The 23,839-nt window shown below is 38.3% G+C and overlaps 2 protein-coding genes across 3 annotated transcripts in view; one reads left to right on the forward strand and one right to left on the reverse strand.

Annotated features, from left to right (window-relative positions):
- mew (multiple edematous wings) overlaps positions 1-23,839 on the forward strand; it is a 213,610-nt gene that overhangs the window by 114,474 nt on the left and 75,297 nt on the right. The window lies entirely within an intron of this gene.
- Positions 1-23,839, reverse strand: part of LOC136414506 (roundabout homolog 2-like) — a 146,882-nt gene that overhangs the window by 33,131 nt on the left and 89,912 nt on the right. For both annotated transcript variants that reach the window (XM_066398562.1, XM_066398556.1), the window contains 2 exons: positions 4,957-5,083; positions 4,427-4,620 (listed from right to left, as the gene is read on the reverse strand). In XM_066398562.1, the coding sequence (XP_066254659.1) occupies positions 4,427-4,620; positions 4,957-5,083 (321 nt within the window). The remainder of the gene's footprint in view (positions 1-4,426; positions 4,621-4,956; positions 5,084-23,839) is intronic.

Below are 23,839 nucleotides of genomic sequence, written 5' to 3' on the forward strand. Positions count from 1 at the left end.
GGGTTAGCTCCGGAATAATTCAATATTATAACCGTTCTGGGACACATTTCGCAGTCTGCTCTGCTTATCTTTAAGCGCAATTTCCCAGTTTCACTTTTAGGAATTTTATAATCAACGCATAATTTTGAGCTTATAAGTTTCCCCCTGGAAGTCTATTGAAGGTTTTATGAGCGCACTCAGGAAGCTCGAAATTTATGGACTCGGTCCTTGTCTTATCATCGTCATCTATCGTTCCGAATAAGGTAGATGAGGAATACTATTTAATTAACAAGTCAACGCGGGGAAAGGGGAAAAGTTTTGGTACGTTTGCTGCCTGCAACACGCATACCGAGGCAATAACTCTGCAGTGCGTTTTTCTTGGCAAAGCTCTCCAGCGCTATTACAAAACATAAGATGTTTGTTTTAACAAGCTAAACAGTTAAACCACTTAGTTATTCTGAGGGACCCTTATATCATTTTCATTAGCAGCCTTAATAATGGGGTACACAAGGTAAAGTTTGCGCTCGGCGCTCGGCAAATTTTCATTTGGAAGGGGCTTTTTGAGGGTATGAATTTGGATCTCGCAGCACGCGTCTGTTTTTCAAATGAAAGCTTCTTTGATAAATAGTAATTTTTGCGCCGCACGCAACGGCGTATGTTCCAGTGGAGAGAGGCTGACGATAATCTGATCAGCGGAGGAAACCCGAGGAACAAGGCCTTCGCCGGTTGGGGACGATTCCTCAGATGTGCAGTTTGCAACTTGATGAAACAGCAGTGGGATCCGGCTCTTTTCAATGAATTTTGGGGGCATGAAAACAAACATTTTCAATCCCTACGGCAACGCGAGATGCAGCCATAGAATAGAATAGAAAAGAATAGAACAGAACAGAACAGAAGAGAACAGAACAGAAGAAAACGGAACAGAAGGGAACAGAACAGAACAGAAGGGAACAGAACAGAACAGAAGGGAACGAAATGGAACAGAAGACAAGAGAACAGAAGAGAATTCATCAGAATCGGTTTGGTGTCAGAGCACCTCGAACTATTCTTAAGGTACCGTACGTAGGGTGTTAGGAAAGTCTTGTCGCACAGTAAAATACATAAACAAAAACATATCAGACACATTTTGATTTTACATCTACACCTTTTTATGCATATTTACCAAATCTCAAGCGTTTATGTTCACTGAATATTTTTACAGTGAATTATTGAAATTTGTAAAATGTTTGAATTGTCCAAACGTGATTATCGGGTGATTTTCGCCTATAATTTTAAACGCGACTTAACAACTCATCAATGCTTTGATGAAATATTTGGTGTGTTCGGTGAAGATGGGTCATTCCTAAGGACTATAGAACGGTGGTATTTCTAGTTTCGACGCGGTGATTTTCACTTGGATGACGAGCTTCGCTCAGGACGACCTGAAGAAATCGTAAACGAAAAAAACATCTCTGCTGTAAAAAAACTGGTCAATGAAAATATGCATGTAAAATATCGGCAGATCGACAACACTTTAAGGATTAGTGCACCTGCAGTGCATGAGATTCTGCACAACCGCCGTCATTTAAAAAAAGTTTGTCCTTTATGAGTGTTCTCAGCATGCAGAAACATGTTAAAAAATTTTGAATCAGGGAAGGTACCCAGTGTTAATTCTATAGTTACTGGCGATGAAATGTGGCTATATTACTTTGATGTTCTAACTAAGTCCCAGTCGAAAGTATGCTTACTTGAAGATGAGGAAACTCTAAACAAAAACAAGCTAGATCTGTTCGTACATAAATGATCGCTGTTTTCGTAGCAAAACGCGGGATAATTAGTTGTGTTTTATTAGATAGTCAAAAAACTGTTACTGCAAAATGGTATACCGAACATTGCCCGCCTCAAGTTATTTAGTCCCCTAAAAATTTTCGTCCAAATTCACGACTCGACATCTGGTTTATCCATCACGACAATGCACCGGCACATCGTGCTTAGCTAACTACAACATTTTTGGAAAACTCTGGGTTGCAGCTACTAGAACATCCTCCTTACAACCCAGATCTTGCTATCTGTGATTTTGCACTTTTCCCCTATGTAAAAAAACAATTAAGAGGTCGACGTTTTCCAAATGCAGATGAAATGATAGCAGCCTGGAATGAAATATGCTCCGAGATACTTCCAGAAAAGTGGGAGCAAATATTTGCAGAGTGGTTGCAGCGTATGTTGAAGTGTATTAGTTGTGATGGAAAACATTTGAAAAATGTTAATTAATAAAATCATACTGTTAGGATTATGACATAAATATTATACGTGAAATTTGTGCCGATACAAATCGATAGGGTTTGTCTTCATTTTCTTTGTGAACTGCAAGTTTGGCAATAACCTTATACGATTGCTCAGCCAGCCTATGTTAATCGATACTTTGCTTATATTTTTTGCGCAACGATTTTTTGTTTTTTTGAAATAAGTCATCTTAAAGCTTTGATTCCATAAATTTGGTTTTGTTCAATAAACACTTACGACGAAATTCAACGAAAGACTTTCATTTTTAACACATACGACAAGACTTTCTTGGCCTCCTCCGTACAATGCAAACTTAAACTGCATTGAACACTTTTCATACTTAGATAAAATTGTTGCCTCATTCAGCTCGCTGCGGCTGAAATGTGCATAAATACACGGATGTTTTAATTAAGCTCCCTCCCCACCTTTATCGGCAAAACAGCCCTGTTTATTTTATGATCATTTGGCGTTCAGTTTTGAAAATACGTGGGTCACGTAACGAAATATCTATATTAATTAAACGTCCGAACGTAAAAAAAATGGATCCCATTTCAATTTCACGAACTGGGGCCGCAATTTAATTAGTGTTACCGGCATTGTTGCTCTAATTAAAAGTAACCAAAACCCTCGATGCGGTTGATTTTCGGTGATGATCGTCTGAATATCGGAGCTCCTTTTGAACGATTCTTAAAAACAAATTCTGAAACCAGTGCATTCCGGTGAAAGTTTCACCGAAAAGCTCGAATGAGGGCCTTTACTATTCGCCCCAGAGGGCAGAAGGGTTCCAACAAAAGCATTCCAATTTGAAAACTACTCATCAAACAAAACAAGCGATACAGAGATCAATTAAAGCCCTTTTTGAACTTACAGGCAATTATTTGGAGCTGCAAAACAGGAAAATTCAAATTAAACCTCTTTTGTTTGTTAGAACGGATCCTCTCCAATAGATTTGAGAGGCGGATCGATGAGCACGTGAGAAGATCACAAAAATCGGATTTGGATGGATGCTTGAGGGGGTAAATGAGAACTGAAATTGGAGGGGGAGTGCTTGGAATGGGGTGCAATTGCATCGCCCATAAAGAAGAATGGTGAAATTCATTTCTACACAGGCTAATTGTTTTTATTTCCTGCCACATTTAAACTTCTCCGAGTGCTTCTTTTGAGCACATTTTATTGGAGTTGCTCTAAAAAAAGCCGTAATAATAAAAGAAGATGGCCGTAATGAGCGTTACCATTAGAATCCTGCTCTACTTTTTTCAATTCTGGAGCAGAGTTGGGAGCTAAGAGAACGTACGTGTTCTCTTATATATTTTGCAGAATAGAGGAAATAAACTGTAAACAATAATAATAGTAGCGTTGCTGAGCAAGCAGGATTGTTACTTCTTGGAGATTTCCTTTAAATGGGCAATTTAAGCACTTAGTCTCAAAATTGTCGTAAAGCAGCAATTAGTTAATTTATATTTAGTTCTATGTAGATACTTCAATCCGAAAACTTTGCACTTTTTCTGATAAAAACAAATCGGAAAACTTCCTTCAACGCAGGCCCCTTAAAAGGGAGAAGTCGAGTTCCTCTTTTTTCCTCAATTCCATTACACGGGAAAAGTTTGAGAACTAAATTTTATAGGATAAGACTGTTTTCAAATTCAATTAAGTTAAGACATTTCAATCGGCATAATTGTTTTATATTTTCCAATTTGAAATGCAAAATTTTTGTTTCTGGAAATTTAAAGGAGTTACGGCTTTTGATGGAATGGCATTGCGTCTTGCGCTTGGATTTTGAGAATTTTAAGAAAGTGAAAATTTCTAGTAAAAGACTCTTTTCTACGGTCTAAATGAGCACGAAATTTGGCATTAAATGATGCCAAAATGAAGGAAATCGGCCAATTGGAAAATTGCTTTTTTGAAAAGTATTTTTTCAGTTTATTTCTATGGATTTATACAGAACGTCCGGTTAGAGGCTCATTATTGGAACTTCAGAAATCATAGCGTTAGAATCATCATATACGACTTCGGTGAAGTTATGGCAAATCAGTTAATCAAAAAAGAACTATTAAAAAATCCTGCCGCCGGAGATTTTTGGCGAGCAAAAAATCTAGGAATCTACAAAAATCTATCAGTACTTCCATTCTTTTTTGAATAGAAAAGAATAGAAAAAAAATCATAAAGTCCATGAAGCATGCCATACCTGCGACTGTTAAAGTAGCATTTCGGCTCCTAACCTTCCCCAAAGCATTGCTGGCTTCGCACCAATATACCCCTGCATCGGATTCTTTCCGACTTTGCACCACTTTCAGGAAGAATAAGCTTCCAGCTGGAAGAACGACCCTGTGGGACCTGGAGTCCTGAAGAGTTGTGCGCAAGACGGAACCATCTTTGTACCTGGAAACGGAGTTAGTTTAACTAAAAAAACTGACGGAATAAATTTTTAAGTAAAACTTCATTGATAGTTGTTTACTATGTTGTGCTTATATCAGGTGTCTAAGATTTTAGTTAGTTCTATACGGGATGTCCCAAAAGCAACGCCGTGAAAGCTAAAGTTCTTCCGCGTTGCTTTTCGGTCAGTATCAACAGCAAGCATACGAAAATTGGGTAAAATCTGAATATTTTTATACAAAAACGCACTGTATAAAGAATCTGTAGTTCGACTGAGTAACATTCATTAGGGAACACCAGGTATATTATTATAGGCTTCTAATTATATTAAACTAGACTTACCATGTGTATGAGGGTTCCGGTTCTCCATTTGCCTGGCAGTTTAGAGTTGCAGGATCATGTCTAGCTACAGTGGTGTCTACAGGATGCTCCGTTATTCTGGGTGGTTGCTGTGTGGTATGGTGATAACCTGCAAATAAAGGGAAGCATAAAAACATAGCCTGAGCTGCCCTTACAAGCCTAACGAAAAGGATTTTTGTTTGACCTTAGCATACCTAAATTATCTAGATTTTGCGACATACAGAAAGCATTTTTAAAGAAGGTAGATAATTGTGCAGAGGAGGTGAGGGGGTGCCGAGGGGGTGAGGAGATTTTTCAGATAACGATTTTTCTGGCATTTGCCCAGTCGAATACAAGTCGCCTTCATGTAGGATCTGATACATTTTGCCTGTATGTTGAGCCAATTATTGTTTCCTTAAGCAGGGGTATCCCACACCAGCAAACATTTTTCGAGCTAAAGAGCTGGAGATTTTTGTTCTTTGCCAATGCATTAAGTTTTAGCTAGGTAGCTATGATAGCGTACCTACAGATAAAATTTACCCGATAAAGGATGGAGGCTTGTTAGATTATATGTGAAAAAAATCGTCACAATAAAACGCCCAAAAGTAAATTTCTAAGTTTAGAACGCAGTGGACAATATTTTTACTTTGCTTTTATATACGCGTATATCGATTGCTTCGCCTAGCTGTGTTCAAAATCGCTCTTCTGGCCTGGGTTTCCTTGATTTACTATTAATGTCTTCACATTCCCAGATCTTTCAACGTATTAATTTAGAACACTTTGATAATCACACTTCTGTAGCTAAAGAATTGCAGAGATGTTTTAGAGATGTTGAAATTGAAGCATTATGCAGGTTAGTCTAGCCCTTTCACCCTTTGATAATACCCACACCGGATGAGACAGAGCAAGTAGTTTTGTATGTAGATCTGTTAGCATAGTGAAACTACACCCTTGAATTCGCAACTTTTCTCCCGGTTTACTGAATTTGGGAACGCTGAATGTTATTTCCTGTCGGGTATCGCTTCTCGACCGATGAGGTGTACCTTTACAAAAAGCATTTTTTTGTGCGTTTTCGTATACTTAAGTGAGTGAGGAGACGCCATTGCTGTCCTGCCGGGGAGTACCAGAAGTACGCATGAACAGTCGATAGAAATGGTGGTCTTTACCAGAGATATTGAAGGCAACCAAAAGTGAGGTGACTGAAAGAAATACGAAAGTTTGGAATGTAGTCGCAAACATTTTTGCATTGGGCATATACGCGAGCAGCCGTAATTTAGCGGAACTGCGTTCGGAGATTCAGTTTTGCTACTTCATAAAAAATGCTGAAGCGATTTTCCGCAGTTTTCACGTTACGTATATTTTCGGCTTTAAACTTTAAAAGCTGAGTTTATATTATTATGAAACCAGGCCACCTTCCATCATCTTAAAGTGTCAGCAAAAATCACCCACCAGAATACTCAAACGAAATAAATCTAATGGCAATGAGACGGGGCAAAATGTAATTTCGTAAGTGACTGATTTACGGGAAATTTTTTGAACCCATTACGGAAAGTAGTTCTCGTATGTCGATAATAGAATCTTTTGTTAGTCGGAGAGCTGTTAAATCTTTTAAAAGTCTCTTTGCAGGAGCGGAAAGTCATTTTAATTTTCGCAGCAACGTTTGTTACTTTTCAAGTGGCACCAGGAGCGCCTTGTATAGCCCTGAATGCAGAGGAGGAAAATGTCGTTTAAGTCTTTGATTATTGTTTAAAATGGAACGGGAAGTAATGGGAAAACACTGATGTTTGAACGTAGTAATTGGGCCCTTAAATCCCTTTTCAAGCCGGGCCAATTAAATTAGAAAGATACCTCAACAAAAGATGCGTTACATTGTGACTTATAACAAAAACGAACTCAATAAAGGTAGTTATATGGAATTTTACGACCTCAGGACATCAAGTCTCCATTAACGTGATTACGGATGAATATCGCCCTGTAAATCGTTTAAGGCATAAACTTTTAATTTAGGTCTTTTTTAAAGGGCTATAAATGAATTTTAGGGCTTTATTGGGCAATTTTGGCTTTTGAAGTGCACTAGAAGTCTCTGTTGATCATTGTAATAAAGAATTAAAACGAGGCATTAATCATGCTTTGAAGCCGGGTTTAAATGCGACTTTATAGGATTATGAGTCATGGCTTCGCGTTAAGATGTATACTGAAAAGTAATAGAGGACTCAATTTCCGAATATAACTATACAAGCAGTAAAAAGACAATTTTCCGTAGAAATGAGTCTTGGCGTGTTTTCGCCACTTCGTCTCTTGAAGAGTTAAAGTTTAAGTGAAAATTTCGAATTTACCAGAGACGTTCAGAGGTCTGAAATCAGCAGTTTCAAGAATGTTTTTCTCAGTGAAGCATTCGAAAATCCATGGTCCAAATAAGCAAAAAGTATAGTTACCTATGCGGCTTAGGCAAGAGCGAGGATAGTTTTTTAGTCGGAGGTCAAGGCGCTTTTTTTACTTAAAAATGAAAATTGATGCCATATTTGATATTTTGCGGAACCGTACTCAAATTCGAATTTTATAGCGGAAATTTCTTTGTCCAATTGACACCACTCGAGGGAAACCTCTTGCAAAATTGATTTGAAAATTTCCTTTTTCGCTTTTTCAAGTTTTTTCTTTCTTTCTTTAGGACTTATATTTTGGAAAGGCGAATAAAGCTGCTGAAAATTGCCAGACTAACAGATTCAGGATCCAGAATAGCTTCTGTAATGCGATCACGCAACTGGTTTCAGTGGGTAAAAGTCCAACTTCGTCCAAGTTCCAGAAACTGGATAATGGTATGCGGATAGTCGCGTGCTAGTTACAAATTGACTGTTTTCCAGAATTTTTTCCGTTAGTTCCCGGCAACCATCACTCCCCATATCTGTGAGAACTTGCGGTAGACTTTGACGGTTGGTTAGAGCAACACAAAATTTTACACAAACCTCAAAACTGAAATCCATCTTTCCATATCTCTAAATTTACTTCGCTTTGTTCGTTTCACCAGAATGGCGTTTTCCTCTGCGATATGCTTTGGCATAAATTCAAAAATGAACACATTGATAAGACTTCCATATGCAAAATTGGCTTTAAATTGATTCGGGCAACTTAGGAAAGTGGGGAAGTGTATTTCAGCACTTTAAGTGAGCAGACGTACTCTTTGTCTAGTCTCGAAGATTTATACGTCTGTATCCAAGCCGAGCATCGTAGGGCGGTTTTTCTCTTATTCGGGAAATTCAAATCTCCGGATAAAAAGGAAATGCCATGAACTGTGATGAATGCACAATGACTTTTGATATTTTAACGGATTGATGTATGTGTATGTAAAGCGGGAACCGCCATAAGAATACATTTTTATCGGAGCTCTATCCGTGTATAATCCTTATTGCTGCCATAAAAGCATAAAAGCATTTGGCTAAATTTATTGCTGCATCGTCTATTATGCATTCTTGGAAAGCCTCGGATAGGCCACTCATGCATTTATGTTACAACTGACATTCAGATGATTGCCAATGAGTTTCGCAATTTAACGATATAAGACAATTTCATCAGCCATTTTTTTTCATCTCAGCTTTGCATTGTGAAATCCCTTTCGAGCACCAAAACTGCCCTAAAACAATTTACCGGCCACGTTCCCCTATAAACAAGACCAATTTGCCTTTCCAGGAATATGAAATCTCACTTAGCTCTCTATCCCTTTCATTACTTTGCACGTAAAATCCGATCTTGGCCCTAAACGTCGCGATCAATGCCCACCCCTTGATTGGTGCATCCAAGATGTTCTCCTATGCTGCATAATTTGATTTGATGAGTTGGATAAAGACACGAAATAGGATGTCTGATAAGATTCCAGGAAAGTTTAATTATGGAGGAAACAATTGCTCTTTAAATGGAGAGAATTCTGGCTTTTGTTCCGGAGAGCAGTATCAGATGGGAGCTGACGGTTGAATGGAGAATGGGGCATCGTTTCCAGGATTGTTTTCTTTTTTGTGTGCACTAAAGGTTTCATTTGTTATAATTTAAAGTCTATGAACTATTAATTATGTAATAACTGTCCGAGAGCAGACGGCGCTTGATGAAGCATCTGAAGTCATGGCTAAAAAATTAAAAATGTTTTGAACCTCCTTATGAGGTTTTTTTGGGGATTTTATCCTTTTTTAATTTTTCCACGTTGTTCATTATTTTTAACGCCTTTTCTCATGAGAAAAGTTGCAAACTCAGCTCACTAACCCATTCATCATCATCGCTTCCATACGTGTTTCTATAAAATCCATCGCGTTAGTTTTTTCTAGGTGAGCTTTACACCCTTCGCCACAATTGAACCCTCTTCCAGGTTCCTCTTCGAAATTTCCCAAATTTCCTTGTAAGTTGTACACTCATGCGGGAATTTCATGTTACTTATCAAGATTTTTATTACTCCCTGCTGAGTCAGTTTTTGCCACTTTCCTTCCTTCCGGACGTCTTCAATGGGATCCGGATATTAAATGTCCTAGCCATTTTTGCATTTCATACAATAATTATGAATATCCACGGTAAATTCCATTTCAATCTAATTTAAAATAATTCCTTTGTTTAGTGAATTATTCTACTCGAATTTCCTGCTTTGCATTTACTTCCCTTTAGAATAATGTCTTGCCTCCGGCGGTATAATATCATTAAATTAGCCATAATATACCTAACAAAGTAGCAGAAAGTGAACTTTGCTGCTTTGTGCATTAATGAAAAACGCCGCCAGATTCGTTGACTACTTCCGTATAAAAATTGCTAATAAACCGACGACACTGAAGCTAGACCTCTAGACCGTGGATAACTTGTCTTCTCCTCGAAGTTTCTCCCTCCTAGAAGGATCAGCGTCGGGACGTTATTATGACGATTTTCAGGGTCTCGTCCTTTACATTCATACCGGGTGCTTCCTTGAGCCGTGTACTCCCCCCGCTCCATTACCTATGGATTTGCAATAGGGATGCCATAGGGCTCAACGTGTAATGCCCCGGATCCAGATTAAGTGCCTGGATTATTGTCATAAAGGTGGAACCGTCCGAGAAATATTGGAGAGTCCCATCTAAGCGGATGGATGCATTTTGGTATCAATGGACTAGATAATTGTTAACAGAATTTTACCAATTCAAGCGGCTAAATGCCCCAGCAAAAGGGCAATATTTTAAGGACATGTTAAACTTAATAAGGCTTGTCAAGCATGGTATTAAACATTTCATCTCATTCTGGCATACTGCCACTGCCTATAAACTACGGCTTGGGTAAAATAGTTTCTAAAGATATTAACCGGAATTCGCAGCTTCAGACAGACCAAGAAACTGGCATTTTATGACTCTATGCAACATTTACTTTTGTTAATGTCGTCTTATGATGGCACGGTTAAATTCGTTGGCTTTTATCGCTCGCCTTTACAAATTTTTATTACAATGTGCCAGTAACTGACAATTACAGCTGCAAGGTTCTGAGTTGGACTTGAACCTATCGTTCGGCAATTAGAAATTTCCCAGTTGATATGTGCTATCGCACACGTCTGCCGGAGTTATCGCGGTTCCAAGTTTGAAAAGTGGGAAAAAATGGATACCCCCCTCCCCCTCGACGTTTTTCGAAAAACTCATGTGGGGCCTGTATTGACCGCGGACGCTTCAGTTATGGTGGCGAACCTTCGAGAGACACCTTTTTCAACCCGTCAATTTCGGCACCAAAAAATCGCAAAAACTGGGGATCAAAATGACGTTGTATCTCGAAAATTTCGCACGATATCGACAAATGGTTTGCAGCGTTTCATAAAACTCGCCGAAGCGGTCAATTTGGGCCATTTTCTAAAGCAATTGCCCCACGCCTGCCCGAGTTATCGTGGTTCAAAGTTTGAAAAGTGGCAAAAACTAAGAATTTTTTGTTTTTTTTTCGAAATTTTAGATGTGCCATTTATCGGTCCAATGGACTCGGATGGGTCCTGTATTGGCCGTGGAAACCTCAGTTGTGGCCGCGGAGTCTCGGAAAGGCACTTTGTCGAGCCGTCATTCCGCCCAGGGCGGCGGACTTTCCTGCTTGGCGGCTTTTCTTGGGGGTAGGGCGATTAAAAATCTCGCCCAGGGCCCCAGACTTGTTACGGCCGGCCTTGTTTGCGAACACGCCATTCATCCATCGAACGTTGACTGAACTGTGAAACGCCAATCTGAAAAGTTTGCCTCTTTCGCTAGGTACGCCACTGGAATGTGCATAATTTGATGTGGTTTGTTAGGGGCGAAGATTGGAAATGGCGCGTCAAAAATCATAGACAGAGCAATTTAGTGAAATACTTAATATTTAAGCAGCACTTTCCGAAATTCACTTTAAAAAATTCACAATTGATGGTACGCCACTGTGTTTTATATTAATTTATTGCCCCGCTGATGCTTCTGATTTGCGTGCTCGTTCAGTTTTATTGTTTTACATATGGACTTTATTGACTAATTCTTTACCGCATTAGTTCCTACCGCCACTGAAATCGAAATAACTCGAATTCTCTAACGACGAAAACTGTTTACATTGTTATCTTGAATAATACCGCAATAATACAGTAATTCCCGGCAGTTTATTTATCAAGTTTTCTAATTTAAGATCGTCACTCCGGGGGTGCATTCCGCAAATATTAATTAAATTTGCTCCATTTCGCTTTCGACAAAGACCCGACGAGAAAAGGTGTAAAATATCTGGGATATAGGATTAATTAACCTGTACAAGGGTTCATTACATTATTAATTTGAATCATGCCGTGCATTTATGATTTTTAATTAAACCGTTTTTCAGGAGATTTTTCACAAGTGGAATATTGCCGGTTAAATTTATTAGCACTAGAGCTTGTAGAGGGTTGGCTTTATTTGAATATTTAATGAAGTGGGTTTTAAGCGATGGAATTGTGTTATTCGAATTAAAGTCGGAAAAGTTAATTGGTCTATTGATTTCCCCGATTCCTATCTCGGTAATGGTTTACCGGATTTGAGTACAAATCAGTTTATAAGGCAAGATAATGGAAATTGCTTTTAGGAAAATCCAGACAATCAAGCTTATCATCCGTACATCTTCAAGTCCACCGTTACTTCTTCAAATCTGATCAAACGACCACGATTTCTTCTAAATTTTTTCGTAGTATATAGAGTGTTAATTAAGTACATGCACTTATTTCAGGGGATGAATCTTTAACTGACTTTATCACAAAAAGTTTCTATGAATGTAGGTCTGCAACGTCTTCAGTTACGAACTAGAGGGTGTTGAAATTTCATTTTTTATTTGTTTTTTTTTTTTAATATTTTCGGACAGAAAAATCTATGCATGTATAGAAGCCGGAGGTGGTAATTTTCAACAGTTATTATAATATTAAATGAATTACGATAATGTCAATAATTGTTATTAAATCAGTTTTACCCAAGTCATGTTAATTGCAAACCCATTTATCTCCAAAACGGTTACTTTTGCCGAAATTTTCTAAGAGAACCTTTTTTCAATAGAAGTAAATGTACAATAAGCGTATTAATACAGAAGTTGTATATGGTGTAGCGCAAAAATTAGGGCCAATTAAAATGTGATGGAACCCTGTATGCGGTGCCCTCTATCGGCAATCAGACAATTAAGGCAATATTTGGATTTTGAGTCATAAAAAATGCCCGTATACCAAATTTTGTCCGATTATTACATCTCCGTCCGAAAATATTAAAAAAAAAAACAAATGAAACACCCTCTAGTTTTTAAATGAAGACGTTGTGGACTTACATTTATAGAAACTATTTGTGATAAAATCAGTTGAAAATTCATCCCTTGAAATAAGGACGTTCGCTTAATTAACACCCTGTATACGCACCCACACAATTTCCCTAAATCTAGGGAAAAATTGGCAACACCGCGCTAGAGGGGCGTCCCCAAAATGACTCCCATAGTACGAAGCCCCAATCCTCTAAGCCTTTAAACAACGGAGACACGAGGCCTATTAATCCCTACATTGCAAAAAATTTTATCGAGCGTGACAGTTTTTGTATTTTGCCACGTTCTATTAGCAATAAACACGAAATACCACAAGCCCCCGCAAATGCCCGTCCCGCAAATACTCGTTTGTGTCCAGGTTTTTTGTACCGAGACATTAAGCGCATATTCTATATCCAAAAATAGTGCTACTTTGCTTTATAAACTATATTTCCGCGGTTCTGAAGACTGTGGCAGATTAGGCATCGGAACGCTAACAAGGGTCTTCGTCCGAGCCCCCAGCAAGGGGTGAATATTGCACAGCTTCAACGGCCCCGACGTGTGTGCGAGGGACAATTCGCCAACAAAATGAAAGAAAAACCGAGCAACCACCTCTGATGCATTTGTGATTTATTCCTCCTGACTTCTCTTCTGAAAACATAATTATTATCCATTTCATTCTTTCATAGTGCCCCCAGGAGGAATTCAACGGTCCATAAAAGCCAAAATGTCTTCAGCGACAGTAAAAAATTCATTGAAATTCAACTAAAACGGGGTCATTTAATACAATATCCTTATCAAAAGACGAAATGGACTTTAGTTAACCGTTCCGTTTTGCATATAAAACGGGTAAACGCTAAAACAAATGGCATGTTAAGGATAATTTCTCTGGCTGTGGAGTCCTGCTCTTGCAAGGGTCAGTCGATGCTAATCCTAGTGGATTAATGTCCTTTTGTCTCCTGAAACTGGCCCTCTGGAACGGCCTCGGCATGGAAATGACCTCTACGAGACCCGTTCACTGTTTAAAGTAGTCTCCAAAGCCCGAACCGTTTTTCTTTCGGGGACACGAAATGGCCGTCATAAACTGGAAATTTTAATTAAAACAATTTCGGTTTACTGTGATAGGTGGGTTTTTATGCAAATTGAATCTATGACCCCTGGTTTAGTTGGAAACTGTGTAACAACCGTTTTCTGGTTAATTAAATTGGGTATGCTTTGATGGAGTGTCATTAATCTTGACAAAATAACGAATAATACAAGAAAAACTTGCTATTCGCTTGCAGTTGATAGGGCGGCTCGTGCTTAGGTCTGGCGTTAGTCATGACGGCACTTCATTTGAAAGTATTAAAAACTTCATTGACTGCGGTGTACCAAGTTTTGCCCGCCATTTGAGGGTTGGAACAAAGATTTGTTTGTATTTTCAGCCAGGGCAGTTGCCAAGGATCCAAATGACCCGTTTTTAGCATTTAAAACCTTCACACAATTTAGTTCATTTTTCAGCGATTGCCCTTTCGGATACTTTTTTCAAGTTATGTTCAACACTAGTTCTGATCCGTATCATTCGGTATTATTGGGAAACTTTTTAATTTTTCTAAAAAGTATCGAAACTTGTGGAACACAAGAGCCATGGCATGAAAGAGGAATTTTATTAAATTGTTATTACTTTGGGTAATAAACTTCGTCTAAAGTGGCTCTTTTTGAAACCCATTACCCATTAGAGGACAAGATTTCGCTACTTGAAAAGCCATTTTTTGAATATTTTGTGTGTGTGTTGATTGTTAATTTTTTATTCTATTATTTATTTATTATAGAGAATGAAGCGCAGTTTCACCGCTCTAACCACCCTAAGTTATGTGCGACGTGTTCTTGCTAAGCAAAATAAAAGTTTCTTTGCCCCTAATTTCTACGGCACTGGGATAATTGGTATACAGTCCGCTTTATACAATTTTTGCATAGAAAACGTTGGCGGTCTAAAATGTGGTTTCAAAATGCTAATTGTCTCAGTGGCGTAGGAAATATGGGCAAAAAAACCTCACATAAACCTTAAAATCTCCACCACTGGTATGCGAAACAAAAATTGAATTAGCGTTAAAAGTGGCTAGTATTCGTGATATATGCATACAAAAGCTGAATTCTATACCTCAAATGGTTCTTGAGATATCGTCAAACAATTGAAAACACTTTATTTTTAACACCCTGTGCCTCGAAAACGGTACGTTTGCGGGTCCATGTTAATAGGAACTTTTTTTCTTACGATGAGCCAAGAAATCACACCCTTCATTTGCGGATACGTTTCGAAACACCTTGTATAATGAATTTTCCTTTTCAAGGGGATGAAATAAAAGGAAAAAAAATGTGTATTTTTTAATTTTCCCGGCTAAACCTGCAAGTTAAGTTATTTGTTTTCGAACAAAAATATTTTCATTTCGATCGAATACAAAAAACAATTCCGAGTTGCCTGAAGTCTCTTAAAATAAAAGGAAAAAAAAAGTGAAAAATAAAAGAGTACGAGTGCAAAGGGCAAAGGAGGAACTGAATCATCAGTTCAAGGATCAATTCAGTGATAGGTGGAACGAAGCCACCCATCGAAGACGCGGCCGCCGTTCATCCTGATTGCTGAAGATAAAGACCAGACGCAGGCCCCGTTTATTTAGATCCAGATAAAATGAAAAAACAAACTGGGAATATCCATTTTCAAACTACCACAAAACAAATATTTCTCTATCACATTATTTACTTTCCTTATGAGATATGTTCGCAGAACGTTTATTTGCGATTTCACGTCCTAGCAAATTGTTATTAAAGTACAAACTAAAAATCAACCAAACATTGCTGTGTATTTATCGTTTTTAGCGAGCTCGGACACAGTTTAATAATTGAAGTTTCTGCATTTTAACCGCACCTTTACATAACTTCTTTTGTCCGAACATGGTTTTAATTGTTATTTACCCAACGAAAAATTCATGCAATTAAACCTCTAATTTGGTTTTACCTTCCCTCAAAGGTTTACTAACCCAAACGGCATCTCAATGCGGAAAAGGAACTTAAACAAAGAGCTAAATGGAATATAAATATAATTATAAAGCGCTCAGCTGTTTCCATCACTATTACGCGACAATACCCTGAGAGATCCAGGCTGGAAATAATTAAAGAGATTAATCTAAATTAGAGGACTGCCTTGAGGCTGACAGATCTCAAGACTAGCACAATACGAATTCCGAAGGAATCTGTCCGCATTAGAATGCTAAAAGGCCAATAACGTGTTCATTATTTTAAGTGTTCGGCAATGTGAGAGCCTCATAAGAGGCAAATCGCCCATTATTACCCCGTTTACATAAGCGAAATCCACCTTTTCAACTGTCGCTTCCACTCATGCAAACTCATCGGTAATCCCACTCACGTTCTTCTTATCTCATTTTCGGGATATCGCAGTAACACCGGATTTTCTTTTAAAACTTCCCAGGAATATACAACGTATGTACCGGGGCACGTATAATTTTAGACCCTCGTGCCATTTGCGCCCTCTATGATTTTTATGCTCCACGTCCAACCTTAGGTTTTACGTTTTTCCCCGGTGCGTACGGCGGGCGGCTCGCACGATACGATCTAAATGGCGATTTTTATAGGCAAAACAGCTTTCCCTATTTCATGCCGATGCTGCGATCGGGGGGTTATGGGCCCTATGTCTTAGCTGCATCAGTGGATATCGGCTCCAAGAACGGATTCAGCTAAAAATTACGCGAATTAAGTAAATTGCGTAGAAGTATTAGTTCGAACAGTAGGTAACCGTAGAACGGCAAAGCTAAGCTGAATTTAAAGTGTTGTTTGAGGCTTGTATATCACACTTTACGCCAGGCGCGCCTCTTAACCGGTCAACAGGCACTATAGAAACATACACCTTAATGCCAGAAATGTCATATAAATTAGAGGGACTTGGTGTTGTAATGACCTCTTCGAGCTTCTCATCAAAAAAATTTACTGCTTCGCAGACGTTCCTAATACCTGGAACAAATGGCACATATGTAAGGCTTAAGTTCCTCCTTCTAGCATTGGGCTCTTAATATGATTACGGATGTTAACTTGACAACGGCTTATGTGCTAGCTAAGCCTATCATAGCGATCCCCAAGGAGAGATTTTGAAAGAGTTTTCATGAGACGCGCTTCCCTTGGCTTTCAGGGAAAAACCTCTAGACATTTCAAAGCAGGAATTAAATGAACATTTTGTTCAGGTTGAAGAGCACTAGGAGTGAAAAAAGGAATCGAGGATGTTCAAATCGATGATATCTAATTTCCCCAGATTTGTTAAAAATAAAATTAATACCGGAGGTTTATGAGTTTAGATGCGCTGAGTCAGTTGTTGGTGCCAAAGTGGGTTCGCCGAGAGACATGCGGCCGTGTTGAAAATAGATCTGGAGATAATTTATAGAAAACGCAGCTGGAAGTTCTGGATTTTTCATGTTACTCTTTTCTGAATTCAAATTTTAGTTCCTATGAAAACAATAAAAAATCCGAACGTAGATTGGGAGAGCCACTTCAGTGATCTCTATTCAGCTCAGGAGCTGCCCAGCACATCGACATCTGCGTGTGTCCCCGAAGCAATGAGAGCTTGAGGTTGAAATAATAGAGCCATTCTGCTCAATTTGCCATATACAGAAGTTGCTTGTTTCCATTTCATAGGGTGCCAAAAAAATTTGTTAAATTCTCTAAATTGGGATTAAATTTCACAGTTTCTGACGACTTGAAATTGCTCAAGGGGAGTTTTTGCACAAGATAATTTTCGAAAGTATTTTTAAACCGGTAAATCAAAAGCTCTGTGGAAATCACTCTATTCGTTGGTGCTTGTAATGGCTCTGGGATGCTCTGTATGTGCTTACCAAGAAGGCCCACGGACCTGCCTTTCATGGACTCATGTATGTTCTTCTTCCTCTCAACCTTAATTTAATCGTGAACATCCCATTTCTTTTAAAGAAATTTGACTTCCCTTTTCTACTCGTACGTCAAGCGTCAAAGGTAATTACTCCAACGCTCCACTACACCATCCAAGACACCTTTTTATAAACCCTATCCTTGACTGTAGCATTGTCTCTATCCCCAGGTAGACTTCAATTAGAGCCCTAATATCTTTTAACAGAGCCATAAAACTAACGCAGCCATCTGGGGTCCCCATATAATTTATAAAATTACTTCCGTCGCTATGCGAAAACATAGCTAAGAACGCGTTCGCGTACCTATTACTGCTGTCAGATCAACAAAACAGATAGCTTAATATTTTAGCAAGATCGTTGAAAAATAATATTATTTTTGTAAAATATTGAGGCACAGTGAGCCATATATTTGCAAAATGTGTTCTCATGTTATTACCCATTCGCATTTCCGCGCTTTAGAAGAAATTGACTATATGGGTGCTGAAGCTGCATCTGCATCTGATAAAACTCAAAGGTTTATTTGCTGAATTACTTACTGTGCATAAGAGCCATATGTATGGAAATGTTGTTTTCGAGTATGAGCGGCATAAGTAGGTTAGTAGTTCAGGATTTCTACTGACACTGCCGATGCTGAGCGGATGAGGTTTGTGCAAGGAATCGACCAAAACTGCAGAGGGGCTCTATGTAAAACACTCCTAAGATTCCAAAAACCTGTAAATATTTTTGAATATTTGTCATCCCAACTGCATCGTCTACGCCAATGAATTTTATTATGAATAATCGGCGAATGATTGTGCATGGACAGGAAAATCTGCGCCTGATTGGTCACAAGACCGTGACGCTGCGGAGCCTGATTTAGCACGTTGATTGGTTACCAGGCAGCGGCGCAGATGAGGGGCTTGATTTAGTCACATCGAAAAGCGCTCCTAAAATAGGCTAAAAAATCTGAGATTTTTTTAAAAACATTTTCTCAGCCCAACTAGTTCATTTACGCCAATAAATTGTGATAGGAAATATTCTCGATCTCTCAATAGTCGAGAGAAATTGCCATGTGGAAGCTCATTGGCGTGCCTGTATTGCCTTTTAATCGTGCCGCGAAAACAGACCTCAAAGTATCTAATAGATTATGTAACTCGATCAACTATCAGACTAAAAAATTCAAGGAAAGGCGTATTTCTGACTGAATTTGAAGGTAGCTGTCCTGTGCTAACTCACTGACGCTCATTGGGGTTTAGGGATGCTTAATGTCGTCATGGACACATGTCTTGCGAAGTACCTGAAAAGTTTTTCGGCTGTGAGGATTTGAAATATTGGAAGCTGAAAATTAGACCTTAATAGAGTTCTAAAAGAAGCAAAAAGCTGGACGAATGAAGACAGGCGAACATAATCAATAAAACGGCTGACGAAGAGGGGCAACAAGTTAGGAAGCAATGCGAAAGATTATTTACTGGAAAATTGAAGATGCAAAACGGTTTCTTTAGGTCTGCGACATTTATTACGATTTTATCTGCATTTTTTCGCAATGTTCCTCCCTGCAGCTCTGTGTCCGACATCCAATTTCACTTGAAGACATAACACATGCGTCACTAAAACCATAAATTATTACTTAGTGTGAATAATTAGCACTAACAAGGTCAAGTTTCTGGCAAAGCAGATGTCGAGGTTTCGAGTTGCAGAAATAAATACCGAGATTCAATTAAGCTTGGCCCACGTAAGCTCATAAACTTGGAAGCTTTTTTCGGCACGCATTACGCTCGCTTAAAAACAATTTAAGCAGTTCCATAATGAATCTCAGAAAATCCTGATTAATATTTATATTGACTGTACTATAAATATCAATTGATCTGGATTCTTACGCGCAATCGAAGGTGTTTTATGGGGATCTGACGCCTACGAGGCCCGGCATGTTTATGGGCCTTCGGTCTACGGCAAAATTGCAGCCCTTGGTGCTATAGTTGGTGTCAACTACACCTGCTTACAGCGAAGAAAATAACTGTAACAAGTGAACTCGTTTTAGGAAAGTAGAGTTATTAAGCTCTTCATATTTTTCCACTGTCGTCGGGGTTTAATTGTGCTGTCACCCTACTTTTCTTGGCGGTAATTCCCCATAATTCGCCTTTCCACCAGCGCCATAAACGAAAAAGTAAAAAGCTAATATTCTTCCAGGGTTGCTATTCTGTAAGGGCTCTCCAGGGCGTACGTTTCGTGCTAAATCCTTAACTACCCTCCCGACGAAGTTACACAATCCGGGGAACAAGTTTAGAATATACATGTATTCCTGTACTTGATACAATAAAGAGGCGATTTTGCAGCAGAGGTTTAATTTCACTAATTGCTTTTGCACGGACGCGGACATTTATATTAATAATAAAAAAATACGACCAAAAATCTAAAGTCGAGATTTGCGTTCGTATGTAAATAAAACTTGTAAATTAGTTTTAAAGGGTAATTTCTGCGAATACTTACCTATTTTGCGCCGATAGCATGCGGGGGCACTATCAAGCTTAATAGTGCAAACGTGAGGGATTCCAGGGCGCGATAAGGGTTTAGATTTAGTGACGGTTTGCGATATAATAAATTGCTGAAAGGGATAATAATTGGGTTAAAATGGCAAAGTGTAACTTGAAATTAGCGGAATTTATGGGGTTGTAACGGTGGTTGCGAAATTAGGTTTCCAATGGGAGAGATTTCCAGTTTCGAGAGGTGGGAACGAAGCAATGATGATTTAGACCAACTTTTAGAGAAAGAAAGAGGGAAAAGAGACATTTTTAGGAATTTTGAAGAAAACTTCCTCACAGGTTCAAAAAAATGTTTAAATATTAAATGTTTTTTTCAGCGCGAAGAGCAGAGTTCAACCAGTGTGGCGCGTATTTTTATGTTCAAATCAATTCTAGACTGTCCCAATATAGTCAATATCGACTATACAACTCTATTTATCGATTATACACCTAAGTCCGTCCGCAACCTCAAATAATGCCTAGCTACGGTTTTCCACATGAAAAATCGGAAAGAGCACAAGTACCGCATGTAATTCGCATGAATTCGATTTAATCACTTTACTTAAATAAATCCTAATTAGCTTAAAAATAGCTGGGGAGAAAGAACTGGCTGACATATAAGGTAGCTCAGGTTTGCAAGCGCAAATACAAGTTGGTTCATATTAGGATTTCCTCGGGACTTTCCTTTCCCCAATGGACCATGAATTGAACAATAAAAGCCTTTCTCTGTCGCCTCTGAAGACAATAGTAAACATTTATTTTTATTTAATTAGTATAAATTTAATTTCCAGACCGATATTCTCTAATATGGGATGAAGCTCCAAATTAGAATTATCTGGAATTCTCCCAATAGAATCTCAATAAAGTGTATACAGACAATGGAAAGTACCTAACTGGGATTATATTGAGACAAAGAAGTCATTCAGGGTAGAAGTTGTTTCCTTTTCAATTTTAAATCTGGGAGGGGTATCTATCGCCGAAGCAAATTTTTTGAAAACTACGATTTTCAGCATTTCTCAGTGCTCTTGTTTCAGATTTCCCGATCATCCATCATAGTGAAAATACCCTTTTACACCAATATTATTAGGAAATTAAGAGAGGTGGGACTTGTGTAGATCGAAAGATAAACCGTCGAGGTATTTGGCTGTAGAATCTAACGGAGTTCAGAGGTATTAGTGGGTGTGAGTAGGTAGTAGATGCGTATTGGTGGGTATTAGCCGGAATTAAAAGGTATTACAGAGAGTCTTAGTTGAGGAATTAGTATGTATTAGAAGGGTACTCCATGAAGAATTGATGGGCATTAGACGAGCAATTTGGGCAGTTTCTACAGAGATTTCGAGATGCAAATTCAAAATATCACCTTTCCTACGACTGTCAGTATATTACATGGTTACAGACTCGAAAATTATGCTGAAAGACCCTCCACCACGGCCTTTTTTCCTGCAGGTTGCGCGCGCTACGATAAGGAAATAAGCGTATTTCCAAACGCTTCATTGCGGTATCCCTCCGGCATCCAGAGTAACAACACAAAACAAATATCAATAGCTTGGTGATTATTTTGGTGGCGGACGTATCCAGTTTTGAAATTTTATGGCAGTTAGAAACTGAAAAGTGGGGGAAAGGGGGGCACGTATTGGTACGCCCCGTGGCTATTTCATATAGCAAATTTGAAATTTATAGCGCGCAACAATATGTTGAATCTTTCTGGATAATTCTGAATGTGAGCGGACTTAAAATTTTTAAATGAGACACCCTGTGTCTTTTCCTAGATCCAGCAGGTTATTTTACCTACGGCAGGATCGTTTTGGGGTTTCTCTATTGGAATCAAGCAACTTTTTACTTGATTTAAAAATAAGAAATTAGGAAGCGGTTATTTTCATAAACTGCACCCAAAGGGCGCTTAAAAGGGGCTTTGTGCATCAACTATAACATCCATCCCTCTTGCAGCTCAAGAGCCTGAAACCGCAATCTAATAATTCAATTCTTGGAGACACAGAACGCTATTGTATCCTAATTACGTCCTAATTGATGTGATTAACGGTGTACAACTTGAATATAAATCTATTACAGCAATGCCATAGCCATCTAGTGGCATAAACCTAACGTTATTGCACTATTATTCTCGAACTAAACAGGTTAGCTCATAGACAGACGTAATAAGCCCTATTGTGCCCTATTGTATGAATGGATTACCATATTATTAATTACCCATCAGGAAATATGTGATTATCCGAGCTTCAGGTGCGGAAGAAAGTTTAATAATGGAATGTTTAAGGGTATTTACATAGGCAACCCAATTCGTGTTTAATTTCGGGGTTTGTTGATTCTGAGCGATGGAAATTGATTGATTGAATCGCGAAATTAGGTAGGCAGGTTTAGGAAAATGGTTTAATATTCCATTAGTGAGGGATTTTTGGAGAGTTGTTCAAGAGGTATTTTCAATTATTTATTAGCTGGGAATAAGAGCTGTTTCGCCTACCTTTGCTGACGAAAGCTTTGTGTTGTACGAGCAGGATTATAAAGTTTATAGTCCCCAATCGGATTTTAAACTTTGCGAAGTTCCAAGTAATAATTCGGAAAGTTGCATTTGGGCATTAAGACAAACTACGGTGGCCTCGAAATGGGTGTAATTTATCACTGTCAGCGTATACAGGGTGTCGCGGATAAGAACCCTCGTAGAAAGGAATCTCGTAAACCGTAAGAGATCGAGGAATTATTAAATCAGAGGAAGGCGCTTCTCGTTTTCATATTCAAAATAACACGAAGTTTTACGATTCTGATCTAATTTCATCATTTACCTATTTCTTATGGTTTACGAGATCCTTGTAGAGTGCCTTCTTGCCTGTAACAGCTTATAGGAGATACTATGGGAGCTATTTCAGGGTGCGATAGTATGCTGGAAAGTAATTTTTAAAATCCGGATATATCTATGGTGAAAAACGCACTATTTTAGATATACAGGGTGGTGCATTTTCAACAGTTTTTATAATTTTGTTTTCGTTTCTGATTTTAAAAAAATACCGCAAGAGGCCAAAAAGCTAAAAAATTGAAGAGGAAATTAAAATTTGAAATCAGAATTTATGCAGGGTGTTTAAAAAAAATACAAAGCATAAAATTGTACATGATCCAAAAAACATAACAACCTGTATACGGCTAATGACGATTTTGACATTTTATTGTAGAAGGTTTTAAAGAAAATAGATGTACGAAATTTTTGACTATGGATTTATTAGCATTTTTTATCATTTAGTAGAATAATATCGCCTGTAAATCTCAAAGCGCAATTTTTCAAACTTGGGAGGCATTATTCGTATTTGAAAAAGTAAAAAATTCATTCTTAATGTCAATTTATATTCCTAAAAGTTTAGTAGAAATTTATCCGCACTCTATGACCATATTTATACTTAAAATTTGGGTACACTTCACTTTTACTGCCACTACAAAATGCTCGAATTTGGGAGTATTTCGAAGTGGCCTGGAAGAGTCTTCCTTGTCCATTTTCGGCACCCAAAATTTGAGTGATTCAACTGAAACCGAAACTTCCCCCAAAAATCTAAATTTGAAAATTATCCTATGTGAAAGCTGAAGCATGGAAACACCCACAGATTTATCGTAAACTCCACACACCCTTCAGAAACCCTAAAAGCTCGGGAGTGGACCCTATTTTTGGTGGCCAATTTCAAAGCTCTCTTCCCAAAAATCATCGAATATTCACGAATATTTAAAATCTCT

This window comes from Euwallacea similis, chromosome 1 (genome assembly GCF_039881205.1).
Source record: "Euwallacea similis isolate ESF13 chromosome 1, ESF131.1, whole genome shotgun sequence".
Classification (NCBI taxonomy): Eukaryota; Metazoa; Arthropoda; class Insecta; order Coleoptera; family Curculionidae; genus Euwallacea; species Euwallacea similis.